The 21329-nt window shown below is 48.6% G+C and overlaps 1 protein-coding gene across 1 annotated transcript in view; it reads right to left on the minus strand.

Moving 5' to 3' along the window:
- Positions 1-20909: 20909 nt before the first annotated feature.
- Positions 20910-21329, minus strand: part of SLC4A1AP (solute carrier family 4 member 1 adaptor protein) — a 45687-nt gene continuing 45267 nt past the window's right edge. The window contains exon 14 of the mRNA XM_008254588.4: positions 20910-21251. Within this exon, the coding sequence (XP_008252810.2) occupies positions 21202-21251 (50 nt within the window). The 3' untranslated portion in view covers positions 20910-21201. The remainder of the gene's footprint in view (positions 21252-21329) is intronic.

Here is a 21329-nt window from a genome sequence, read left to right on the forward strand (position 1 = left end):
AGAATATGGGATTTTTTTAAAAACTGAAATTTCCAAGCATATGTAATGTTTCATACTTGTTTTCAGAGGGGGAAAAAGGCAAAAATCACTTTTTAGAAAGAAAATTCAAGTAGCAGAGCATTAAGCTAAGAGGCTTAGTTCAGGCTCAAGTGCAGGCTCAAGAGCACTGAGCTGAGTGGCCTGTTCAGGTCCAGTAACAGCAAGGACACTGCTGTCAGACGGCCTGCGCCCAAATCTTGGCTCTCCCACAACTCACTGTAGGAACATGTTCAGAGTTAATTCGTCCTTTTGCATCTCAGTTTTGTCGCACGTAAAATGGGGATAATAGAAGTACTGAGCCTAAGTGTGAGGATGAGACGAGGCACCATGCAAGGAAAGGTCTGGGAGGGCCTGCCTCTTCCACGGGTGGCTGTGCGAGTGGCAGACTGGCCGCCCCTGGCCAGGCAAAGCTCACAGCCAGCCTGGGGCACTCAGGCTGAGGGTCGTCCCTGCCAGCGAGGTGGTGGCCGGGGGCTACCCAGTCAAAGGAATCCCTGCCCTGCTGGCCTGCCCTCGGACACCAGGCTCTTTGAGGCTCACAGAGGGGTGGTGGAGGGGTTACTGCAGTCAGGCCTGGGGCTGACCTTGGGGGAATGACCTTGGGCACCAAGGACCTCCGGAGAGCTGACAGCAGAGGGAGCAGGCCTCTGGAGTGGAGGGGCTGGTGCCGAAGGGGAGGAGGTGGCGCTGTAGGAAAGGCAGGGAGGGAGGGAGAAAAGGGGGGAGAAGTGGGGGTACAATAGGGAAGGAGGGGGCAGCAGGGAAGGGGCCGGGGTCTGGGACGGCGCCTCCTCCTGCAGCCCCGACCTTTCCTGCCGGGTTCGGGTTCGGGAGGCGGCCGCTGGGGAGCACGGGCAGGAGTCTTGCATGACACCCACTCCCCGGCCTCTCTCCCAGTTGATGCTGCTATTTTAGGCCCCACATTATTTCCTGCTGAGATTTTTTTTTTCAGCTTCTAAATCGGGCTCTGAGGTAAGCCGTGACATCCGCCGCGCGCCCGCAGGCCCCCGCGCCGCCCCGCGCTCCGGGGCGAGGGCACCCTGGGGCCGCGCTGCGCCTGGCGCCTGCGGGAAACGCGCGGCCCCGCCCACCCTGAAGAAAGCTGTTAGGAGGGAATCCCGCCACCCTTCCCCCAACCCCCGTGCGGGGTGAAAGGGCCTGGCAAGGCCGGTTTCTAGGCAAGGATTTAGAAAGAGTGCCGGAGACCCCGTAGTCCCGGATCCTGGAGGCTTTCCTAGCCATGGTTTTCAACATTTTTCCAGCCAAGGGCCCCTCTGCGAATCTGATGAAGGTTATGCACCCTGTCCCGAGAAAGTGTCCACAACAAAGCCACGGGCACACACAACTGAAATTCTGCTTTTAATTTCAGGTTTGTGCACCTGCTAAAGTTACACCTTTAACCCTAGAGGTCAGAGGACCCCATGCGTCTCCTCTTGCCGGTTTCATCCCAACCAGATTCACTGTTCCCTTCTTCTTCCCCTCCCCCCTTATCTGGCCCTCATTATACTCTTATTAATCAATGTTGTGTTTTCAAACTGTCTTTGTATGTGAAAGGATTTCACCCCAACCGGGCAGAAGATCAGGCTGCAAACTGCCTCCCGAGGGTTGTGTGTGTGCTCCTTAGGTCTGCATTCTGGCTCCTGTTGGCATCTGGCACTTGGGTTCCAGGAGACTTGGGTTCAAATTCAACAAAGCAGCTTTCTCACCTTGACCTTCCTGAGTTTCCACTTCATTTGTTCAATAGGAGCGCCAATAATAAAGCCCCACCCACCCCCACTTGACTAAAAGTGCCTGTGCAAGGGGAGGGGGGGCAGCTTTCAAATGTACTTCTCAGAGGGGAGAGGGGCTGAGGTTGCTTCTTTGGTGGCACTCACTCACCTTGTCTGTTGCTCCTCACAGCATCCAAAAGAGCTCGGTTTTGTTCTGTGCTTTTTAAAAACTAACGATTGTGCTTTGGCTCTAATGCTGGGGCCACCCCCTCCCCACCAAACCCACAGTCTGACAACCTTCAGAGCAGTTGTATTAAGAAGTGGGGCTTTTAGGACGTGATCTGGAATAGGACTAGTGCCCTTACAAAGGAAGCTCAAGGGAGCCCGGCTGCACCTTCTGCCCTACAAGGCACCACCGTGGGCCTGGCTCCTGAGCAGACCTGGAGCCTCTGCTGCCTTGGCCTTGGCCTTGGCCTTCCCAGCCTCCAGAGCTATGAGAAATAAAGTTCTGGGGTTTGTAAATGATGTCTAAGGCATTTTGCTGAAGCAGCTGGAGCAGATCAAGACAGACAAACTGGAGCCGGCACTGTGGCATACTGGGTAAAGCCACCACCTGCAGTGCCGGCATCCCGTATGGGTGCCAGTTCGAGTCCTGGCTGCTTCACTTCTGATCCAGCTCCCTGCTATGGCCTGGGAAAGCAGTAGAAGATGGCCCAAGTCCTTGGGCCCCTGCATCCACGTGGGAGACCCATAAGAAGCTCCGGGCTTCGGATCTGCGTGGCTCTGGCCACTGCAGCCATCTGGGGAGTGAACTAGCGGATGGAGGACCTCTTTTTGTGTCTGCCTCTCTCTCGCTGTGACTCTGCCTTTCAAATAAATAAACCTCTCTCTCTCTCTCTTTTTTTTTTTTTAATGACAGACTGAGTCTGAAGTAAGAAGCAATGTGAGAAGAGATCCCCCTAGAATAAGAAGTGGGGAGCCCATTCCCAGGCACATGGAGAGTGGGTAACACAAGAATCAGCCTTCGAAGTCTGTCTGATCTTGACTCAGGAGCTCTCCTTTTCCCTTAGGTGTCCAGAGAGGTCCTGCTCTCACCGCCCTGACTCTTGCCCTCTGCCTTTTGGGAGGACCTCACTGGTTTTGGGGGGTGGTTTCAGCTATCTCCTCCTCTATGTTACCAGCCCTCATCTCTCCTGACCTCTACTCCCAGCTTCAGCTGCTCTTTGGAGAACTCTAAATGTAAGCTCTGCTGGCATCTCAAACTCTACACACCGGAGTTCCTCGTCCTCTGCCCCCACACCCAACATACTACGCACACCAGCTCTCCCCTCTGGCTTCTCTTTTCCGTTTGGGACATGACCACTCCTGTTGGTCACCCAGGCATGAAGTTTCCATCAACTTTGGCTCTTCTGGTTCCCTCTTCTTCAACTGCCTTGCAAGCACCAAACCCTGTCCACACCTGGGCTCTCTATGGCATGCATCTCTTCCTTCCATTTCCCACCTCTGTTCACCTCGCCTTGATCCTCAGCTCTGATGGCTGCAGTAGCTTCGTGGCTAGTTCTCCTGCCCACAGGAAAGTCCGCCTTTTAAAAATAGGTTTAACTTCTGAGTCAAGATCACTCCCAGGGGCCGGCTCTGTGGCGTAGTGGGTAGGGCCACCGCCTGCAGTGCCAGCATCCAATATAGGCACCGGTTCAAGTCCCAGCTGCTCTACTTCTGATCCAGCTCTCTGTCATGGCCTGGGATAGCAGTACAAGATGGCCCGAGTCCTTGGGCCCCTGCACCCACGTGGGAGACCTGGAGGAGGCTCCTGGCTCCTGGCTTTGGATTGGCACAGCTCCAGGCTGTTGTGGCCAACTGGGGAGTGAACCAGCGGATGGAAGACACACCTCACCCCCCAGCTCTGCCTCTCTGTAACTCTTTCAAGTAAAATAAGTAATTCTTTAAAAAAAAAAATCACTTCCATTAGAATTTCTTGACTTTCTGAATTGTATATCTTGCCTGTTGTTTATTCTGCCAATTCAGCCTATCTTACCAAGTGACATCTCTCCCTTATTTAACTTTTCATATATTTCATGTAAATGAGAAACGCTTAGACCTCTTTCCCAGCCACTGCTCTGCTGCCACTGCTGCACCGTGGCATTTAACACACGAACCTCCGATTTCTCATTAGCTTCCCTATTTTTCCATCGGGCTCACTTCAGCTCTCTTTTATAAAGCAAGGAGTGCCTTCACTAGAGAGCAGAGCACCCAAGTCCTGTGTCAAGAGGAGCAGGCAGGTCATGAAGAAGCGAGGCAGGCCAGGTGTGTGAGGGTGCGGCATCCAGACCCCAGGCACTGGTCTTCACGTCGTACACCTACTGCAGCTGGATTTTTCAGTTTTTTCCAAAGAAACACCAAATTCAGATTTTTACATGAAATTTATCAACTTTAAAATATTATGCAGGTCAGGGGCCAGCGCTGAGGCGTAGCAGGTAAAGACCCCGCCTGCAGTGCCGGCATCCCATATGGGCGCTGGTTCGAGTCCTGGCTGCTCCACTTTCGATCCAGCTCTCTGCTAAGTGGAAGATGGTCCAACTCCTTGGGCCCCTGCACCCACATGGGAGACCTGGAGGAAGCTCCTGGCTCCTGGCTTCGGATCAGCACAGCTCCAGCCATTTTGGCCAACTGGGGAGTGAACCAGCAGATGAAAGACCTTTTTCTGCCTCTCCTTCTCTCTGTGTAACTCTGACTTTCAAATAAATAAATAAAATACTTTAAAAAATATTATGCAGGCCAAATAAAACCCAGCAGCAAGCCATGTTCAGCCTGTAGGTAAGCCTGGACATAAAGGCTTCCTGCTTTGTAATAATTTTTCAAAAAAGTGTGGCAGAAAGCACTTTCACTTGGGGGATTCTGGTTCTGGTTATGCCAGCAATGAGCTGTGTAACCCTGAGTAAGCTGTATCCCTCTCTGGGCCTCAGTTTCCTTACCTGTACAATGGAAGATCCTACTAAATGATCTCTTTTTAACTTGATAACACTGTGGTTCAATGGCTTATCCTAAATGGTGGGGAAATCCTGTCTAATTGAATTGTCTGGTGAATAATTACCATACATACACACCATACATGGATTACCACATTTCAAAGAAACAGAAAACAATACTAAGCCTTGGTTAACTGAAATTCTCCAGGGTTAACTGGAAAATCCCTTCTAATCAAGGTTATTGTTGAAAGACTTTGTAAAATATCAGAGTTGAGTTTCCTGCCTTTCTAAGCAGAGATACAGCAGTGCCCAGCAAAAGGAACTGATGAGTCAGCGTCTGGGGCGGGCTCTGCCACCTGGGCTGAAGAGGGCAGCAGCCGGGAGATGCCCAGGCCACTCCCCGCCAGGGGCTGCTCCCACAGCGGCGCTGCATGTAAATCAAGGCCTTAAGATGATGACCCTGAGGACCTCCAGATCCAATGTCCACTCCTGGAGCACTCCCCTCTCCCAGGCTGAGAAGCAGCCAACCACGTGATGCCATCTTCTATGGGGCTCTCGCTACAGCCCAGGAGAAGCCTGCCCTCTGCTCTTAACCCTGAAGATCTGAACCTCTTCGCCTTACAAATCACCCACTTTCAGGTATTTTGTTGCAGAAATGGAAGTCAATACTGTCCCCTTCTATCTCAAGAGACATTTGAGAAACCAGCTGCCTGCAGTATTAGATTTCCTGTTCCCTCCTCCCTTCTGTCCTAACCTGTCATCCTGGAATAGGCACCAGCCTTCAAAGCAGAACCAAGATCTCAATTCTGCAATTGTCATACTAACAACTGATTCAGTCAAGAAATCATCAATGGATGCAAAAGTCTGATGAGGTCAGGGTATTTACAGCCTTAATTATCCTCCCCACTCCAATGACCAAGTATCAGGGTAAAAGATAGTAATTGCGGGCAAACCTGACAGACACATCCTTAGTCAAGGGATCAAAGTTAATTACCATCAGGGCTGGGACACACATCATGTGGCTCCTGACACGATGCGCTGGGAACACAGCATCACTTCTGTGCACTTCCTACCAGCGAATGCTTAACCTGAATGTCATCCGGAGCACACAACCGCATTCTACAACCACTGGCCTGCGTTCTTGACAAACATCAATGTCATGAAAGACCAAGAAAGGCTGGGGAACTGTTCTAAGTCAAGCCCTAAGCTGATATGACAACCAAATGGAATGTGTAATCTGGATTGGACACTGGGCCAGAAAAAAAAGCATTAAGGCCATTTTTGGAGAGCTGCATATGTCTTAATATGATTGTTTATTAAACAATAATTTATATCCATGTAAAAGTCTCTGATTTATGTAAGAGAACTTACTTTTTAAGAAATACACACTGGGCCAGCATTGTGATAAAGCAGGTTAAGCCTCTGCCTGTAATGCCAACATCCCATATGGGTGCTGGTTCGTGTCCCTGCTGCTCCATTTGTGATCCAGCTCTCTGCTGATGTGCCTGCAAAAGCACCAGAAGATGGCCCAAGCCACCTGGGCCATCTGCACCCATGTGGGAAGTCCGGAGGAAGCTCCTTGCTCCTGGCATCAGCTCAGCATTGTGGCCTTCTGGGAGGTGAACCAGATGATGGAAGATCTCTCTCTCCCTCTCCTTCTCTCTCCCCTGCCCTGCCCCATAACTCTGCCTTTCAAATAAATAAATAGTCTTTGAAAAAAAATACATTCTGAAAAATGATAAAGAGGTGCAGTGCCCGTGGCTTCCTCTCAAATGACTCAAGGAAAGAGAACACATATGAGCGTGCACACAAGAAGGGAGAACATTAAAACCAACGTAGACGATGTTAACATTTGCTGAGCCTGAGAGAAGAGTACATAGGAGTTCTTTGCACTTGCAAAGAGTCTTGCAGCTTTTTGGCAAATTAAAAGTATTTCAAAATAAAAAGTAAAAAAAGAAAAAATAAAGCCGGATGCCATGCTCAGAGCCTCCTGTCATCCGCCCCTACAGTGGGTGACGCTGGAAAGAGCCCTGAAAAGATACTTCCAGCCCTCGTTGCCTGTCTCCTCGCTCTAAATGCACACGTAACATCTTGCCTCTCTAGGGCCGTCGAGAGGATTAAGTACATTAGTAAAAAATCTGGCATGGGCCAAAACCAAATATATGCTGCAAATGCCCCAGAAGTGGTAAGTACAAAAGAATTCGTACTCCCATTGAATTTATACTCTGGTCAGAAAGATGGGGAAGGCACGACTAACGACCCTGGCAGAAACGCCATTCCAAGCGGCTGTAAATTCTGTGAGGGTGATGCAGTGTGGTGGGAGACATGCGAGGTCTGGAGGACCCTATGGAAATCCTTCCTAGGGAAATGACATTTACACTGAGCCTAAAGAACAAAGAGGAAGGGGATTGGCAATCTGGGTGGTAAGAAGAGCAGGAACAAAGGCCCTGGGGTAGGCAAGAGCTTGGAGAATGCAAGGAACTGTGACATTCTCTTCTCTGCTAGACCACCTGAATGCTCCTTCAGGAAAGGGGCAGATCGACACTCAGCGTCTGATGAGCAAGCAAATGGCTGAGCTCTGGCTTCAGGGTCTGCCTGCGATGTCTGCTGCCCCTCCCGGCTCTTAGCATCACTATGCAGTGGAAAAGCAGGCTTCCACGCAGGCGACCCCGACGTCTTCCCCTCTGTGTGAACTTCTTAGATCACAGAGCTGGAAGGGACCCCAAAATCCCACCCCTCCCTGTTAGGAAGATTCGGGGGAGACTGCGGCAGCCGTGGACTGGCTGGGGCCGCGTGCCCGCGCTCTCCCTGCCCCTGCAGCCTGCCTTGTTTATTTGTTCAGCAGGTTTGTTTCAGCCATGGCACAGCCTGTTCTGACTCTGGAACATTTACGAGATGAGCCAATTTTTAAAAATCATAGAAAATAAATGCTTTGCTCTTGCAGCTAAGGGGTGGGGCAGCCAGGGTGGGAGACATGTCTCAGGCCAGCTCTGCGGCAGGGCTCTGGCTTATCCTTTGCTGAGTTCTTTTCCCCTCCTGCTCTTGGGAACCAAAGGGACTCCAGTGGGATTTTCTGCCTCCATTCCTCTGGGACTGTAATGTGAAAAGCCTGGGATACTCAGCCACAGAGTTCCAATTCTCATCCCCGCCTTCATAAGCTACATTCCATACCCTGGCTCCCAGCCAGTGGCTTCAAGCCACAGCCTGATCCACAGCCTTGGGATGGAGGTGTCAGGACTAGCACCTGGCTCCTTCTGGTCCTCTGCCTACAGTGTACCGCTCACTGCCTGTGAACTCACTTGAAAGGACTTCAGGAAGTTCAAGGAAAATACATATTATGTAGAAACTACAAATAGATCTCAAACTTTTGCACCAAAATACTTTAATTCCCCTTTTGCACAAACTTATCCTTTAAAACCCTGCTGTTCCGTCACCACCTCTAACACCTTGAACTGACTCCCCAGGCATTCTGCCAGCTACTTTTTACATTTTGGAAAGCCTAACCAGGATATAGCAGGGTAGCTAAAATGTTGAATTTCTTTGCTTTTGTTCTGACTGGATACTAAGGCAGTGTAGCAATGTTAGTTTTTTATCTTGTGTTGATCGTAAGCACTTATTGCAGCCATGGAAATCTGATTACCGAAAACTTGGAAATGAATAATGAATAAATTCAATTTGTTTTGGCCAACAAGATAATTTAGTTAAGCCTTAATTAAGTCCAGGGTGGTGGCAGGGGTGGGATAAGGATGACAAAAGGAATCCTGGAGTTAAACAATTTGGACCTGGGGTCCCTGGAGGCTCTGTCACTCCCAGCTGGCTGAGCCCTGGGGACCAGGGAAGGACCAGTTTAGGAGCTGTCCTAGCCTTAGGCTCTTTCTCCCGTCTAAGCAACACCCCCTTTCTTAGCGTTCACACAGGCAGCAGCACTGGGACTGGTGAGACTCGGGGGTAGGGCCTGTGTTCCGGAGCCCCTCCAGGAAGCAGCGCTGGGTTCTGATGCCCAGTCCAGCCCCCTCCACCCCTTTGTTCAAGGCAGCTCCCCAAGGAGCAGTCTGCTCAGCTGTGGGAGGTGCTGTTCTCCAACTCCAAGATGAGCTCAGACCTTAAAAATCACAGCCTACTGCCTGCCCTGCTCAAGCCAAGGAAAACAGTAGACGTCAGAAGCCTCCTTAGGTATCTGGACGAGAGCAACTCCTCCTGCTCCCTCCCTTCCTCGTATGAGGTCATTGGATCAGGATGACAAAGCAAACAGTGACATGAGTTGGGACTTGTTCCCAGACTGATCCCAGGGATTCTCCAGCCCTCCTCTGGGCAAACCCAGGTGTGGACAGCAAGATGAACTGGACTCAGTCCTTGGGCAACTGGGATATACAGGCATTCCCTAAGGCAGTAAAGAGGAGGTCCCGGGCAGAGGGAATGGGATACCAGCACCAGCAGAGGTGGGCACAGTGCCTTCCAGGCTTCAACAAGCTCTCACATATTCTGATTGAGCTAAGGAGGGCAGACATTCCTTTCCAACTTCACTGATGAGGAAACAGCCTCATTTAAGGCCAGCAGCCTAATCAGTTACATGACTTAAATGTGACACACTTGAAATTAGTTTTGTGACTAATTAGCTTTGGTAGATCTTCCCACCTCACCACAGTTCCTTAAACTTGTTATTGCTACACCTGTTTCATGCTTTTTGCTTTGTTGCATACTACTGGCCTATTATTTGCTGAATGTTTTTCTTAAATAAACTCACTTCAAAAATTGGACCCATTCTAAGCAATAGTGCATATGTGTATACACATAATACATTAACATACATTACATGTATGCTCGTATGCATTCATGTGCAGCTACTAAAATTAAGCACCTTCATCCTCATCCTCTGAAGGCCGGTCTCACAACACGAAGGATACTGTGCACACTTCAGAAAAGTCAGAGGCAGGCATTTGGTCTATGGTCAAGACACCTCCATCCCGCATCACAATACCTAGGTCTGAGGCTCAGCTCTGCTCCCAATTCCAGCTTCCTGCTAGTGCAAACCCTGGGAGGCAGCCCTGATGGGATAAGGCAGGTAGCTAGGTTAGGACCTGCCTCCCGACTCCATGTGCTTCTATCCTCTTGTCTCTCAAACCACCCCCTTCCCGGGGTGGATCTCCTCATTTGGGAGGGGGTTGGGGGCGGGGTGGCACCATGTGAGTAGCCACTCCCCTCCTGAGCCACACAAGAGGCTGAAACAGGGAAAGGCACCCCTTTCACCTCCCACAAGGCAGGAGCAGGTCCTGAGGTGCCGTCTATTTCGCCTCCTCCTCCTTCTCTCTTCTGGCCCACTGCCCATGTATGCTCAAGAGCACGTGTGTTCAATTCTCACCTTCTGAATAAAATGTATTTTATATATGCCAGCATTATTCAAAGCAAGATCCTGGAATAAAAATTAAACCCCACTTCCCCCACTTCAATGTGGGAGACCTGGATTCAGCTCCTGGCTCCTGGCTTTGACCTAGTCCTTTCCCAGTCATTGCAGAAATTGGGGCTCTTTTCCAATCTCCCTCTCAAAAAAATTAAAAAAAAAAAAAAAGAAAGAAAGAAAGAAAAACATTTTAGACCTTCCCTATATTACTGAGCACGGATTGTGAGCTGGCAGCCAAGCGGCTGCCCTTGTTCAAAGGCTAAGCCGGCAGGACCACTCAGGGCCACTACTTTCTTTGTTAGGGCTGTGCCTTAAAAATCACAGAATGATTGGATCACGGAGGATAAGAGATCGCGGAATCCAACTCCCAAGGGACAGACTTTATCTATAACACAATCAGTCATAGCCCTAAATATTAAAGGGTACCACTCAAGGGTAAAAAAGTGAATCAGATGAAGTCCTTGCTTTTTTAAACACAAACAACTGAAAACTAGAAGGAATCAGAAACTCAGCTCGACACCTGGTTGCACCACAAACTCAGTATGCTTTTAAGCAAGTCACTTCATGCTTCCAGTCTGTTTCCTTAAACAGAGATGAAGACAGTATCTCCTTTCTACCTTTTACAGACAGGAGATTCAGATGTAAAAAAAAAAAAAAAAAAAAAAAAGATGTGAAAATTTTCTGCAAACTGCAAAGCTGTAACACGGTGTGCATGCAGTACCTATGCAATGGTCGAATTCCTCCATAGACGATTTACATTTTAAATGGAGAACGACATTTTCAAGGTGAAGCCAAGCATCAGAAACAACAGTCTGGGAAGAGACCTGGGGAGCAGCATTTGGGCCTCACCGTTGTCCCTGGCGAACTTGTTGCTTCCAAGTGTTAGGCTGGGAAGATGCAGCAGAGCTGACTAGCGAGCTGCCCTGCCTTTTTTCTGCTCTGAAACATTGATCTTCCAGTGTTCAACCTCTTGTGCACGCTGACTGTAGATCCACAGGTCTTTACTGCCCTCTCGCGGCCACTTCCTGCTATGGCTGCGCTGACTTCCGAAGGGATGTGCGTGACAAAGGCAGACCTGAGGCAACCAGAGCCAACCCTCAAGATCAGGATTTTCCAGGGCCAACAGAGGACTTAAAACCCAAATTAAAGCCAGCTGCTGCAACCCAGAGCTTCTTGACGGGAAGGGGTAGTTCCTGCTTGGTTTTGCCCCAAGTAGGACAGGAATTCAGACTTTCTTATTCTTTTTGGAAAGGCAGGGGGAGGGAGGGAGGGAAAGAGGGAAGGAAAGAGAGAGACATACAGAGAATGAACCACCATCAGCTGCTTGCTCCCCAAATGCCCAAACAGGTTAGAACCCCACCCGGCTGAAGCAGGGAGCTGAGAGCTCAGTCCAAGTCTCCTATGTAGGTGGCAGAGACCTAAGGACTCAAGCCATGACTTGTTGCTTCTCAGGGTCTACATTAGCAGGACGCTGGAACTGGGAGCTAGAACCAGGAACCGAACCCAGGCAGGTGGGATGCAGGTGTCCCAACTGGCAACTTAACTGCTAGGTCACGCTTTTACTCCCTCTCTCTGTACTAACTGTGCTAACATAGTAACTTCCTAGACTGTCCAGCTTGTCTTGAATGAGGTCCTGGAACTGAAAGCAGCTGTGAGGTGTCTTTTCCCTCCCAGGAAAACCCAAGAGTAGGTAGGACCAGTTCTAGAACCTGTTCTCCAACCTTACACCCATTGAAACCAACAGTTAATGGAACACCTATTTTGTGAACTGCTAGATGCCATGGAAGAGGGTACAAAATAAGACGCATAGTTCCTGTCCTCAAGAACTTACAGCTGGGGCAGGTGTTGAGGTATACTGGGATTCCTGCATCCTAGAGCAGAGTGTCTGGGATTGAGTCCCACCTTAGCTTCAAATCCAGCTTCCTGCCTGTGCATATGCCATCCAAGTGGGAGACCCTGACGGAGTTCCTGGCTCCTAGCTTTGGCCTGACCAAGTTCTGCAATTCTGGCTGTCGTGGGCATTTGGGGAATGAACAAGCAGATGGAAGATCTCTCTGTCTTTCCCTCTTCAAGTGGGCAAAAATGAATAAATAAACATGAAAAAAAGAACTTGGGACCAGCATTGTAGCACAGCAGGTTAAACTGCTGCTTGAATGCAGGCATCCCATATCAGAGCGCTGGTTTGAGTCCTGGCTGCTCTGCTTCCAACCCAGCTTCCTGCTAATGTGCCTGGGAAGGCAGTGGAGGACGGCCTCTGTGGCCCAGTAGGAGGCAGGATGGAGATCTGAGATCCAGGCCTTATCTGGCCTAGCTCTGGCTGCTGCAGGGATTAGGGGAGTAAACCAGTAGGTGGAAGAGATCACTCTCTCTCCGACACTCTACATTTAAAATGATTCAAAATAAACAGATCTTTGGAAAAAAGAACTCATAAGGCTTACAAACATAAATAACCCAAGCACACATATAATTAACAGCCATTGGTGTAAGGGCTATAATAAAAATAGAGGGCGGTGCTGTGGTACAGTGTATTAAGTCTGCCCCTGCAGTGCTGGCATCCCATATGGGTGCTGGTTCTGGTCTCGGCGGCTGCTCCTCTTCCAATCCAGCTCTCTGCTACGGTTGGGAAAGCAGTAGAAGATGGCCCAAGTCCTTGGGCCCCTGCACCGCGTGGGAGACTGGGAAGAAGCTCCTGGCTTTGGATAGGCAAAGCAACAGCCATTTGGGGAGTGAACCAGTGGATGGAAGATCTTTCTCTCTCTTTCCCTCTCATTGTCTGTAGCTCTATCTCTCAAATAAATAAATAAAAAATCCTTTAAAAAAAAAAAGAAATAAAATGCTATAGGACTGATGGGGAGAGAGGAACTAGTGACAACCACAGGGAACGGGGGGCTTTGCAAACACAGTGAGAAGGATCTGAGGGGAGGAGGGATGAATGGGTGGAAGAGGGGATTTTAAGGGCAATGAAGCTCCAGCTGTGTGCTATCAGACATTTGTTCAAACTCACAGAACGTACAACACCAACAGCGTACCCTGCTGTAAACTAGGGACAATGATGTGTAAGTAAGTTCAATTACAACAGTAACTGCTGCAGGGCGTTGATAATGGGGAGGCTATGCATTTGTGGGGCAGGGGGTTTATGGGAAATCTCTGTATATTCTGCTCAGTTTTACTGTGAACCTAAAACTGCTCCAAAAAGGGAAGTCTATTAAGAAAATGAGCAGGACCTTAGCCAACAAACACGAGCAAGGAGGATCACAATGATGCTAATGATAACTGCAGTTCAGGGAGGGGTCGATTGTATTGAGCATGCCCAGAGGTTTTAGATATTTCCGTTATCTCCAGAACATTACTACTTGGTAGTGCTACCTTCTCTATTTAACAGACAGCTGAGGCTCAAGGTCTCTAGAGTCAGGCTTGATAGAAAATATAGGGAGAAGAAAAACCAAAAGGTGTATCTGGGACAAATCTTACCGGAGTGTGCCTCACCAGGTGGCACGGGGGCATGTGTAAGGTGTGAAGACTGGAAGCCACAGGAAACTTAGGACATTCTAAAGCCTTACAGCAGCGTGGGTCTCACCCTTTGAATGAACACCTTCCAAGATTTCAAAGTGAGGGATTCTGCTCGGGGATGTAAATGAGATGAGTGCAGGAGAACTGGTAAGGCAGAGACAAGAGGAAGGGAGACCCCCTGAGGGGTCAAGAGGTGAGGGGGTCTTGGATTAGAACAGCGGGCAATACAGAGGGATAAACCCTAAAACCCCTACATGAAGAAATTAAACAACTTGGCAGAGGGTAGGCACTCAGCACAATGGTTAAGATGTCAACATCCCATTTCATAGTGTCTGGGTTCAAGTCCCAAGATGGATGCAATGGCCAGAGCTGTACCAATCTGAAGCCAGGAGCCAGGAGCTTCTTCTGGGTCTCCCACGTGGATGCAGGGGCCCAAGGACTTGGGCCATCTTCTACTGCTTTCCCAGGCCACAGCAGAGAGCTGGATTGGAAGTGGAGCAGCCAGGACTCGAACCAGCACCCTTTCAGGTTGCCAGCACAATAGGCAGTGACCACACTCGCTATACCGCAGCACTGGCCCCTAGAAAAGTCTTTAAGTGAGGAGTCTTAGGATCAGAGAGTGTCCGGTCTCACAAAGAGACCGTATCAATATAGGCTGTGACCCATGCCCTAATGGGAAAGGAGTGAGATGTCACTTCCCTGCAGCCCAGCATCTGGCTGGACCAAACCCTGGACGGGAACTCAGCCCTGCTCCTTTGCAGAGGCTCTGATTCCTGCTTTTGATTGCTACAGGGTTGGCAGGTTTCCTGCTGGCTCTCTCAGGAACCATCCACAGCTGCCGGCCACTAGTCACACCCTATCTGGGCGTGGCAGGATTTCAACGGTAAAGCAAGAGCTCCTCAGGCTGTGGCTAACGGCTTCGAAGCGTGTTGGGAATTATGTCATATTTCTGCAAAGGGCTAACTCCAACGAGGAGTTACGGGCTTGAACTTCAGTATGATAGCTGGGTTTCATATTTCGTATTTCCTATTCTGGATTGGGACAACTCCAGGGAAAATATTTACAGCAGTCACTCAACGTTACTCAGTGTGCCAGGCACTTGCAGACCTTAGCAGCATCGGCGTCTGCTCTCAGAGTTCTGATTCCAGGAGGGGAGGAGTCTTGAGCCGCGATCTCTATCTCTGAGTTTTTGTTCCCAAAGTTTTGGTGATGCTTGCTCATTTCAGTGTTTTGTTGCTTTGTCACTGGGTATTATTGTTATGATCACCTAGTCACTCCAGCTGATAAGGAGTTCAGTGTCCAAGAAAACAGAACAAAATTTAAGTGTGAGAAAAAACAAGAGCACAAAATAGCGACATTTTTAAAGGGACTATAGGATTGAATTATACCCCAAATGAATGCCAGATAAGAAGTACATTTGGCCAGCACCACGGCTCAGTAGGCTAATCCTCCGCCTAGCGGCGCTGGCACACCAGGTTCTAGTCCCGGTCGCCCCTCTTCCAGGCCAGCTCTCTGCTGTGGCCCGGGAGTGCAGTGGAGGATGGCCCAAGTCCTTGGGCCCTGCACCCCATGGGAGACCAGGATAAGTACCTGGTTCCTGCCATCGGATCAGTGCAGTGGAGGGTGAACCAACGACAAAAGGAAGCCCTTTCTCTCTCTCTCTCTCTCACTGTCCACTCTGCCTGTCAAAAAAAAAAAAAAGTACATTTTCAGGGCTGGCACTGTGGCATAGTGGGTTAAGCCGCCGCCTGCAGCACCAGCATCTCATATGGGTACCAGTTAGAGGCCTGGCTGCTGCGTTCTTAATTTATTTTTTCCTCCCCAAGAAATCTTTTATTTAAGGAATATAGACTTCATGCATTTCCTAAGTACAGCTTTAGGAATATGGTGGTTCTTCCCACCATACTGGCCCTCCCATCCACTCTCCCACCCCTCCCCCTCCTCTCTCTCCCTTTCCCAGTTCCATTCCCCACTAAGATCCATTGTTGATTAACTTTATACAGAGGCCAACTCTATACTAAGAGTCCAACAATCCAAAAAACAAAAGATACAACAAAACAAAAAAACCTATTATTCAACATGCTCCACTTTCAATCCTGCTCCTTGGTAATGTGCCAGGGAAAGCAGTGGAGGACGGCCCAGGTGCTTGGGTCCCCGCACCCACATAGGAGACCCAGAACAAATTCCTGGCTCCTAGCTTTGGCCTGGCCCAGCCCAAGTCCTTGTGGCCATTTGGGGATGGAACCAGAGGATGGAAGACTTCTCTCTCTGTCTCTCCCTCGTTCTCTCTGAAATTCTGCCTTTCAAATAAATAAAATAAAGGAAGTACATCTTCTATCTCTAAAAAACCTTTGAAAATACAGCCTAGTCAGGAGCCACCCCATACACTGCAACTCCAAGACAGACTTGTGGGATGCCCACAGCAATCCCGTCTCCACACTCGGAGGCGAGGGCTGCAGAAGGCACTGGAAAAACCACTCAGGGATGGGGAGAGGGAAGGAGGGAGAGAGGCCACAGGAAACAGGAAACACTTTAGTGTACAGCACTTTATGGCATTCAAGGCTTCTTCACGTACATTATCTGACCCTCTCAACATCCTTGGTGACAGATGGGGCATATATATGATAAAACTATATTTTATCATGATTTTCCAGTTGAGAGAAAGCCTGCTGTGTACCTGGCTAACTGAGGCGTCAGAGAGAGGTAAGTGGTAACTGGAATTCTGAGCGAGCCACAGTTTCTCAGAGCCCTGGTTTCTTCCCTGCAGACCAAAGAGGAGTTACGCTGAGAAACCCTGAAGAACATGCTCAGATCACTCTAGTCTTCTCAGGCTTCGCTTGGGTAACCAGGGTGCTGCATGGAAGAGCCACACAGTGCAAGTCTCCAAATCTGGGGCTAGTGTCTTTTCCTTCACAATGCAACAATAAAGTCTGTTTATGATAATGATTCGACTTCAGCAGATGCATTTCCAAAATGAAGTTCCAATGCTCATCTGAAATAACCGAATCAAAACGGGCATGTTACAGGGAAGCTAAACTCCTTGTACATTTAATTTTGTGGTGTTGTTCATGCTTCATCTCTTCCCTTTGCATATTTTCCTCTTCTCTAAATATCCTTTGTTTTGGGAATAAAAACATTTTTTAGAAGATTTTACTTATTTATTTGAGAGGAAGAGTTACAGACAGAGGGAAAGACTGAGAGACAGAGGGCCAGATTGTGGTGTAGTGGACTAAAACCTCCGCCTACGGCACCAGCATCTGATATGGGTGCCAGTGTCCTGCTGCTCCTCTGCTATGCAGCTCTCTGCTACGGCCTGGGACAGTAGAAGATGGCTGAAGTGCTTGAGCCTCTGTACTCAACGTGGGAGACCTGGAAGAAGCTCCTGGCTCCTGGCTTCAGATCTGCTCAGCTCTGGCCACTGAGGCCATTTAGGGAGTGAACCAGCAGATGGGAGATCTTTTTCTCTTGTCTCTCCCTCTCTGTCTGTAACTCTACATCTCAAATAAATTAAAAAAAAAAAAAAAGTTTTATCCTCCTGGGCCTCAGTGTCTTCCACTATATACTGAAGGAAATTACAGTACTTACCTCAACAACTCAAGATGAAATGAAAATGCACATCAACCAGTTAGTGCACTGCCTGCACACTGGGGGAACTAAATAAATGTAGCTATATTACTGGTAATTTTTAATTAAACAAAATAGTTAAGAAAGCACAGTTTTGCCTTTCTACATAAGATTTAGACCCCTAGGCCAGCGCCACGGCTCACTAGGCTAATCCTCCGCCTTGCGGAGCCGGCACACCGGGTTCTAATCCCAGTCAGGGTGCCGGATTCTGTCCCGGTTGCCCCTCTTCCAGGCCAGCTCTCTGCTGTGGCCCGGGAAGGCAGTGGAGGATGGCCCAAGTCCTTGGGCCCTGCACCCCATGGGAGACCAGGAGAAGTACCTGGCTCCTGCCATCGGATCAGTGCAGTGTGCTGTGCCGGCCGCGGCGGCCATTGGAGGGTGAACCAACGGCAAAGGAAGACCTTTCTCTCTGTCTCTCTCTCTCTCACTGTCCACTCTGCCTGTCAAAAAAAAAAAAAAAAAAAAAAATTTAGACCCCTAGAAAACTACAAGAGTGAACAGAGAGACTTAATGTTAAATACCCTGACCTTTTCTCCCCAAAATGCTGCCCACTGTGGCACACATACTACCCACCCCCACCCTACTCTTGCCCAATAAATGAGAACCCATGACCAGGAAATTTTTCCCAGGAGACCAGCCTTCTAAGACTGGGAGGTGCCCGCACAGTTCTTGTCTGTCACCTGGTCTGTAACCTCACCAGTCTGACTCTTAGGTTCATTTGCTGGAAACCACAACCATCCTCCAGGTTTCTCTACCAAGATCCAAGATGTCTGACTGCTTCCTTGACACTTTCACTTAAGTGTATCTAAAGGGCAACAAGCTTAACTTGTCCAAAACTGAACTTAAAATTTCTGCATTTCAACCTCAACACTTCTTTTTTTTTTTTTTTTAAGATTTATGTATTTATTTGAAAGGCAGAATTACAGAGAGACAAAAGGGGGGTAGGTCTTCCATCTTCTGGTTCATTCCCTAGATGGTCATAACGGCCAGAGCTGTGCCGACCCGAAGCCAGGAGCCTGGGACACAGGGGCTCAAGCACTTGGGCCATCTTCTACTGCTTTCCCAGGCCACAGCAGAGAGCTGGATCAGAAGTGGAGCAGCCGGGACTCGAACCGGCACCCGTACAGGATGCTCGCATTGCAGGCGATGCCCTTCAATGTTTCTCTGACCTCACTATGAGCCACCATCCACTCAGATATACTAGCTGGCAATCTGGGAGTCCTAGATGCCTTCCCTCTCATCCACAGAGAATCCCATCACCCATTCTATTTTTTAAAATATTTTTAAAAATACCCTTTCCAGCTCAACCCCCACTTAGGTCAAGCCCTCATAATCCCTCACCTAGCCTCCTGACATCCTCTTGCCCTCTTCCATCCCTTCTCCACACTGCAGCCTGACCATTCTTTTTCAATGTCACTAAGGCCCCAGTGGATTCCTATTGCTTGTTAAACAGAGACAGAGGCGATACAGAACTCTGGGGAGGCCAGGACACTGACCAGGGCATCATGCACACAGTTGTCTGTTGTGTTCCTGCTCTAACAGAATCCAGCTTTCTTTCTTTTTAAAGATGTGTTTATGGGGCCCGTGCTGTGGTGCAGTAGGTTAATCCTCTGCCTGTGGCGTCGGCATCCCATATGGGTGCTGGCTCTAATCCTGGCTGCTCCTCTTCCAATCCAGCTCTCTGTTGTGGCGTGGGAAAGCAGTAGAAGATGGCCCAGGTGCTTGGGCCCCTGCAACTGTGTGGGAGACTGGGAAGAAGCTCCTGGCTCCTGGCTTCAGATCAGCGCAGCTCCAGCTGTTGAGGCCATTTGGGGAGTGAACCAAGGGAAGAACCTTTCTCTCTGTCTCTCCCTCTCATTGTCTGTAACTCTACCTCTCAAATAAATAAATAAAATCTAAAAAAAAAAAAAAAAAAAAAAAAAAAGATGTGTTTATTTTATTTGAAATGCAGAGTTTTACACACACACACACACACACACACAGAGTCTTCCATCCGCTGGTTCACACTCCAAATGGCTGCATTGGCCAGAGCTGGCCCACTTTGAAGCCAGGAGCCAGGAGCTTCTTCCAGGTCTCCCACATGGATGGAGAGGCCCAGGCACTTGAACCATCCTCCACTGCTTTCCCAGCTGCATTAGCAGGGAGCTAGAACAGAAATGGAGCAGCCAGGGCTTGAACCGCTGCCCATATGGGATGCTGGTGCTTACCTACTATGCCATAGTACCAGCCCCAGAATTTATTTTTCAAGACTAATTACTGTTCTTTCTGAGAAAAGAGACTGGATTACCCTGATTTCTGGTAACCATAAAACTGCAACCCATACAGTTCAGGAGGGGATAATTAGCCTTCTGAATACAGTTTTTAAATACCCATGCACTAGGACATACCTTATTTTGTAAAGATGGCATGAAGAACATCTTGAGCCATATAAGACTTGAAGATGAATCAGTTTAGAGCAGTGGTTAGCCAACTATGTAGTCTGTGGGCCAAATCTGGCCTGCACTGTTTTTATAAACACACACTCACTCATTTATGCTTGCACTACAACAGCAGAGCTGAGCAGTTGTGACAGATTGTACGGTTTGCAAAGCCTAAAGCATCTGGCCCTAAACAGAAAAGGTTGGCTACACAATAAAGTGCTATAGGGGTTCTCCAACACGGGCTGTACATTTAGGGTCACCTGGAGCACTTTTAAGAGGGGTTGCCTCTGATTACACTGGTCTGAGGTCCGACCCAAGTGTCAGAATTAAAAATCTAAAATTTTTCTCCAGGGGATTCTAACATGCAGCGAGGTCACGAGGGATTGTTCTAATCCTTCCTCCTCCTTCAGAGATGAGGCAAGTCAGGCCCAGAGGTGAGGATCCACATCCCCTTTTTGTGGTAACCATTCCCATATCTTGAAAGCCCCGAAAGTACCTCCACCTACATCATCTCATTTGGGCCTGAGAACAAATCTGAAGTTCTGGGAGCAGGAAGCACTGCTGCCCCACTGCTGTCCCTGCCTCACAGATGACACAACTCAGACTCGGAATTTCACACATCTGATCAGTCTCCTGTTTAGTAAAAGGGAGCTAAGCGTCATGTCCAGTCCTACCAACCACCGCTGTTAAATCAAGTCCACCAACTACTGATCCTAGCTTGTAAGTTACCCATTTAGATTTTATTTTTGGAATATGGAGTCCCATTTGCTTTCAGCATCTCTAGACACAAGACAATATCTACCATCCCCAGAACTTATAGTTATATGTCTTCTTCTTCTTCTTCTTTTTTTTTTTTTTTAAGATTTATTTATTTGTTTGACAGAGTTACAGAGAGAGATCTTTCATCTGCTGGTTCATTCCCCAAATGGCTGCAACTACTGAATTTTGATCAGGGCTAGTGCCTGCCTGCATGAGGTGGTGCTACGGTTAACCTGGTAAGTCAGGGGCTGTGTTCAAACCTGGCAGGATGATCACCACTGGAGGCAGCAGGAAGCCCCCATGGTGAATCTGTGTTTATTCCAGTGGTAAGTGGAACATCCGCGTCACACTCGAAATAATCTCTTATTTCACCTGTTAGGAGGAGGAGTTACCAATGAATCCTACAACCTAACTGCCAGATACACTCTACTGCTTAGGAAAAACATAGTCCCCAAATCTTAACAAAAGACACTGTAACCTTAAATCCACATTAGGACACCTTTGCCTTATCATTTTAATAGGGTCATGTTTTTCACTACTAATTCTCAAAGTATAGGCTTTCCTTTTTACATATATACACAAATACTTTTAAACATAAATACCAAATTCAGGAGAATCAAATGAGCAGATAAAATTTAGAAAACCAAGAGCATGGGCGAAAAGGCCAGTCACAAGCTTTTACCATCATTTGAACTTCTCTGCCTATTAAGTGTGAAACATATCCCAGATGTACCAGGCTGCATGTCCATGGGTCTTCCTTCGGGATTCTGAAGCAATCAGTAGCCATACTTGTCATTAAGATGGGTTCTGCCATCTCCACTTTGCCCTGGATCGCAGCACATGAAAAGAAAGAGATTCATTTACTCTTCCAGAGTTAGGAGGGAAAAGATATCCAAAAAACCAG

The sequence above is a fragment of the Oryctolagus cuniculus genome, chromosome 2, assembly GCF_964237555.1.
Source record: "Oryctolagus cuniculus chromosome 2, mOryCun1.1, whole genome shotgun sequence".
Classification (NCBI taxonomy): domain Eukaryota; kingdom Metazoa; phylum Chordata; class Mammalia; order Lagomorpha; family Leporidae; genus Oryctolagus; species Oryctolagus cuniculus.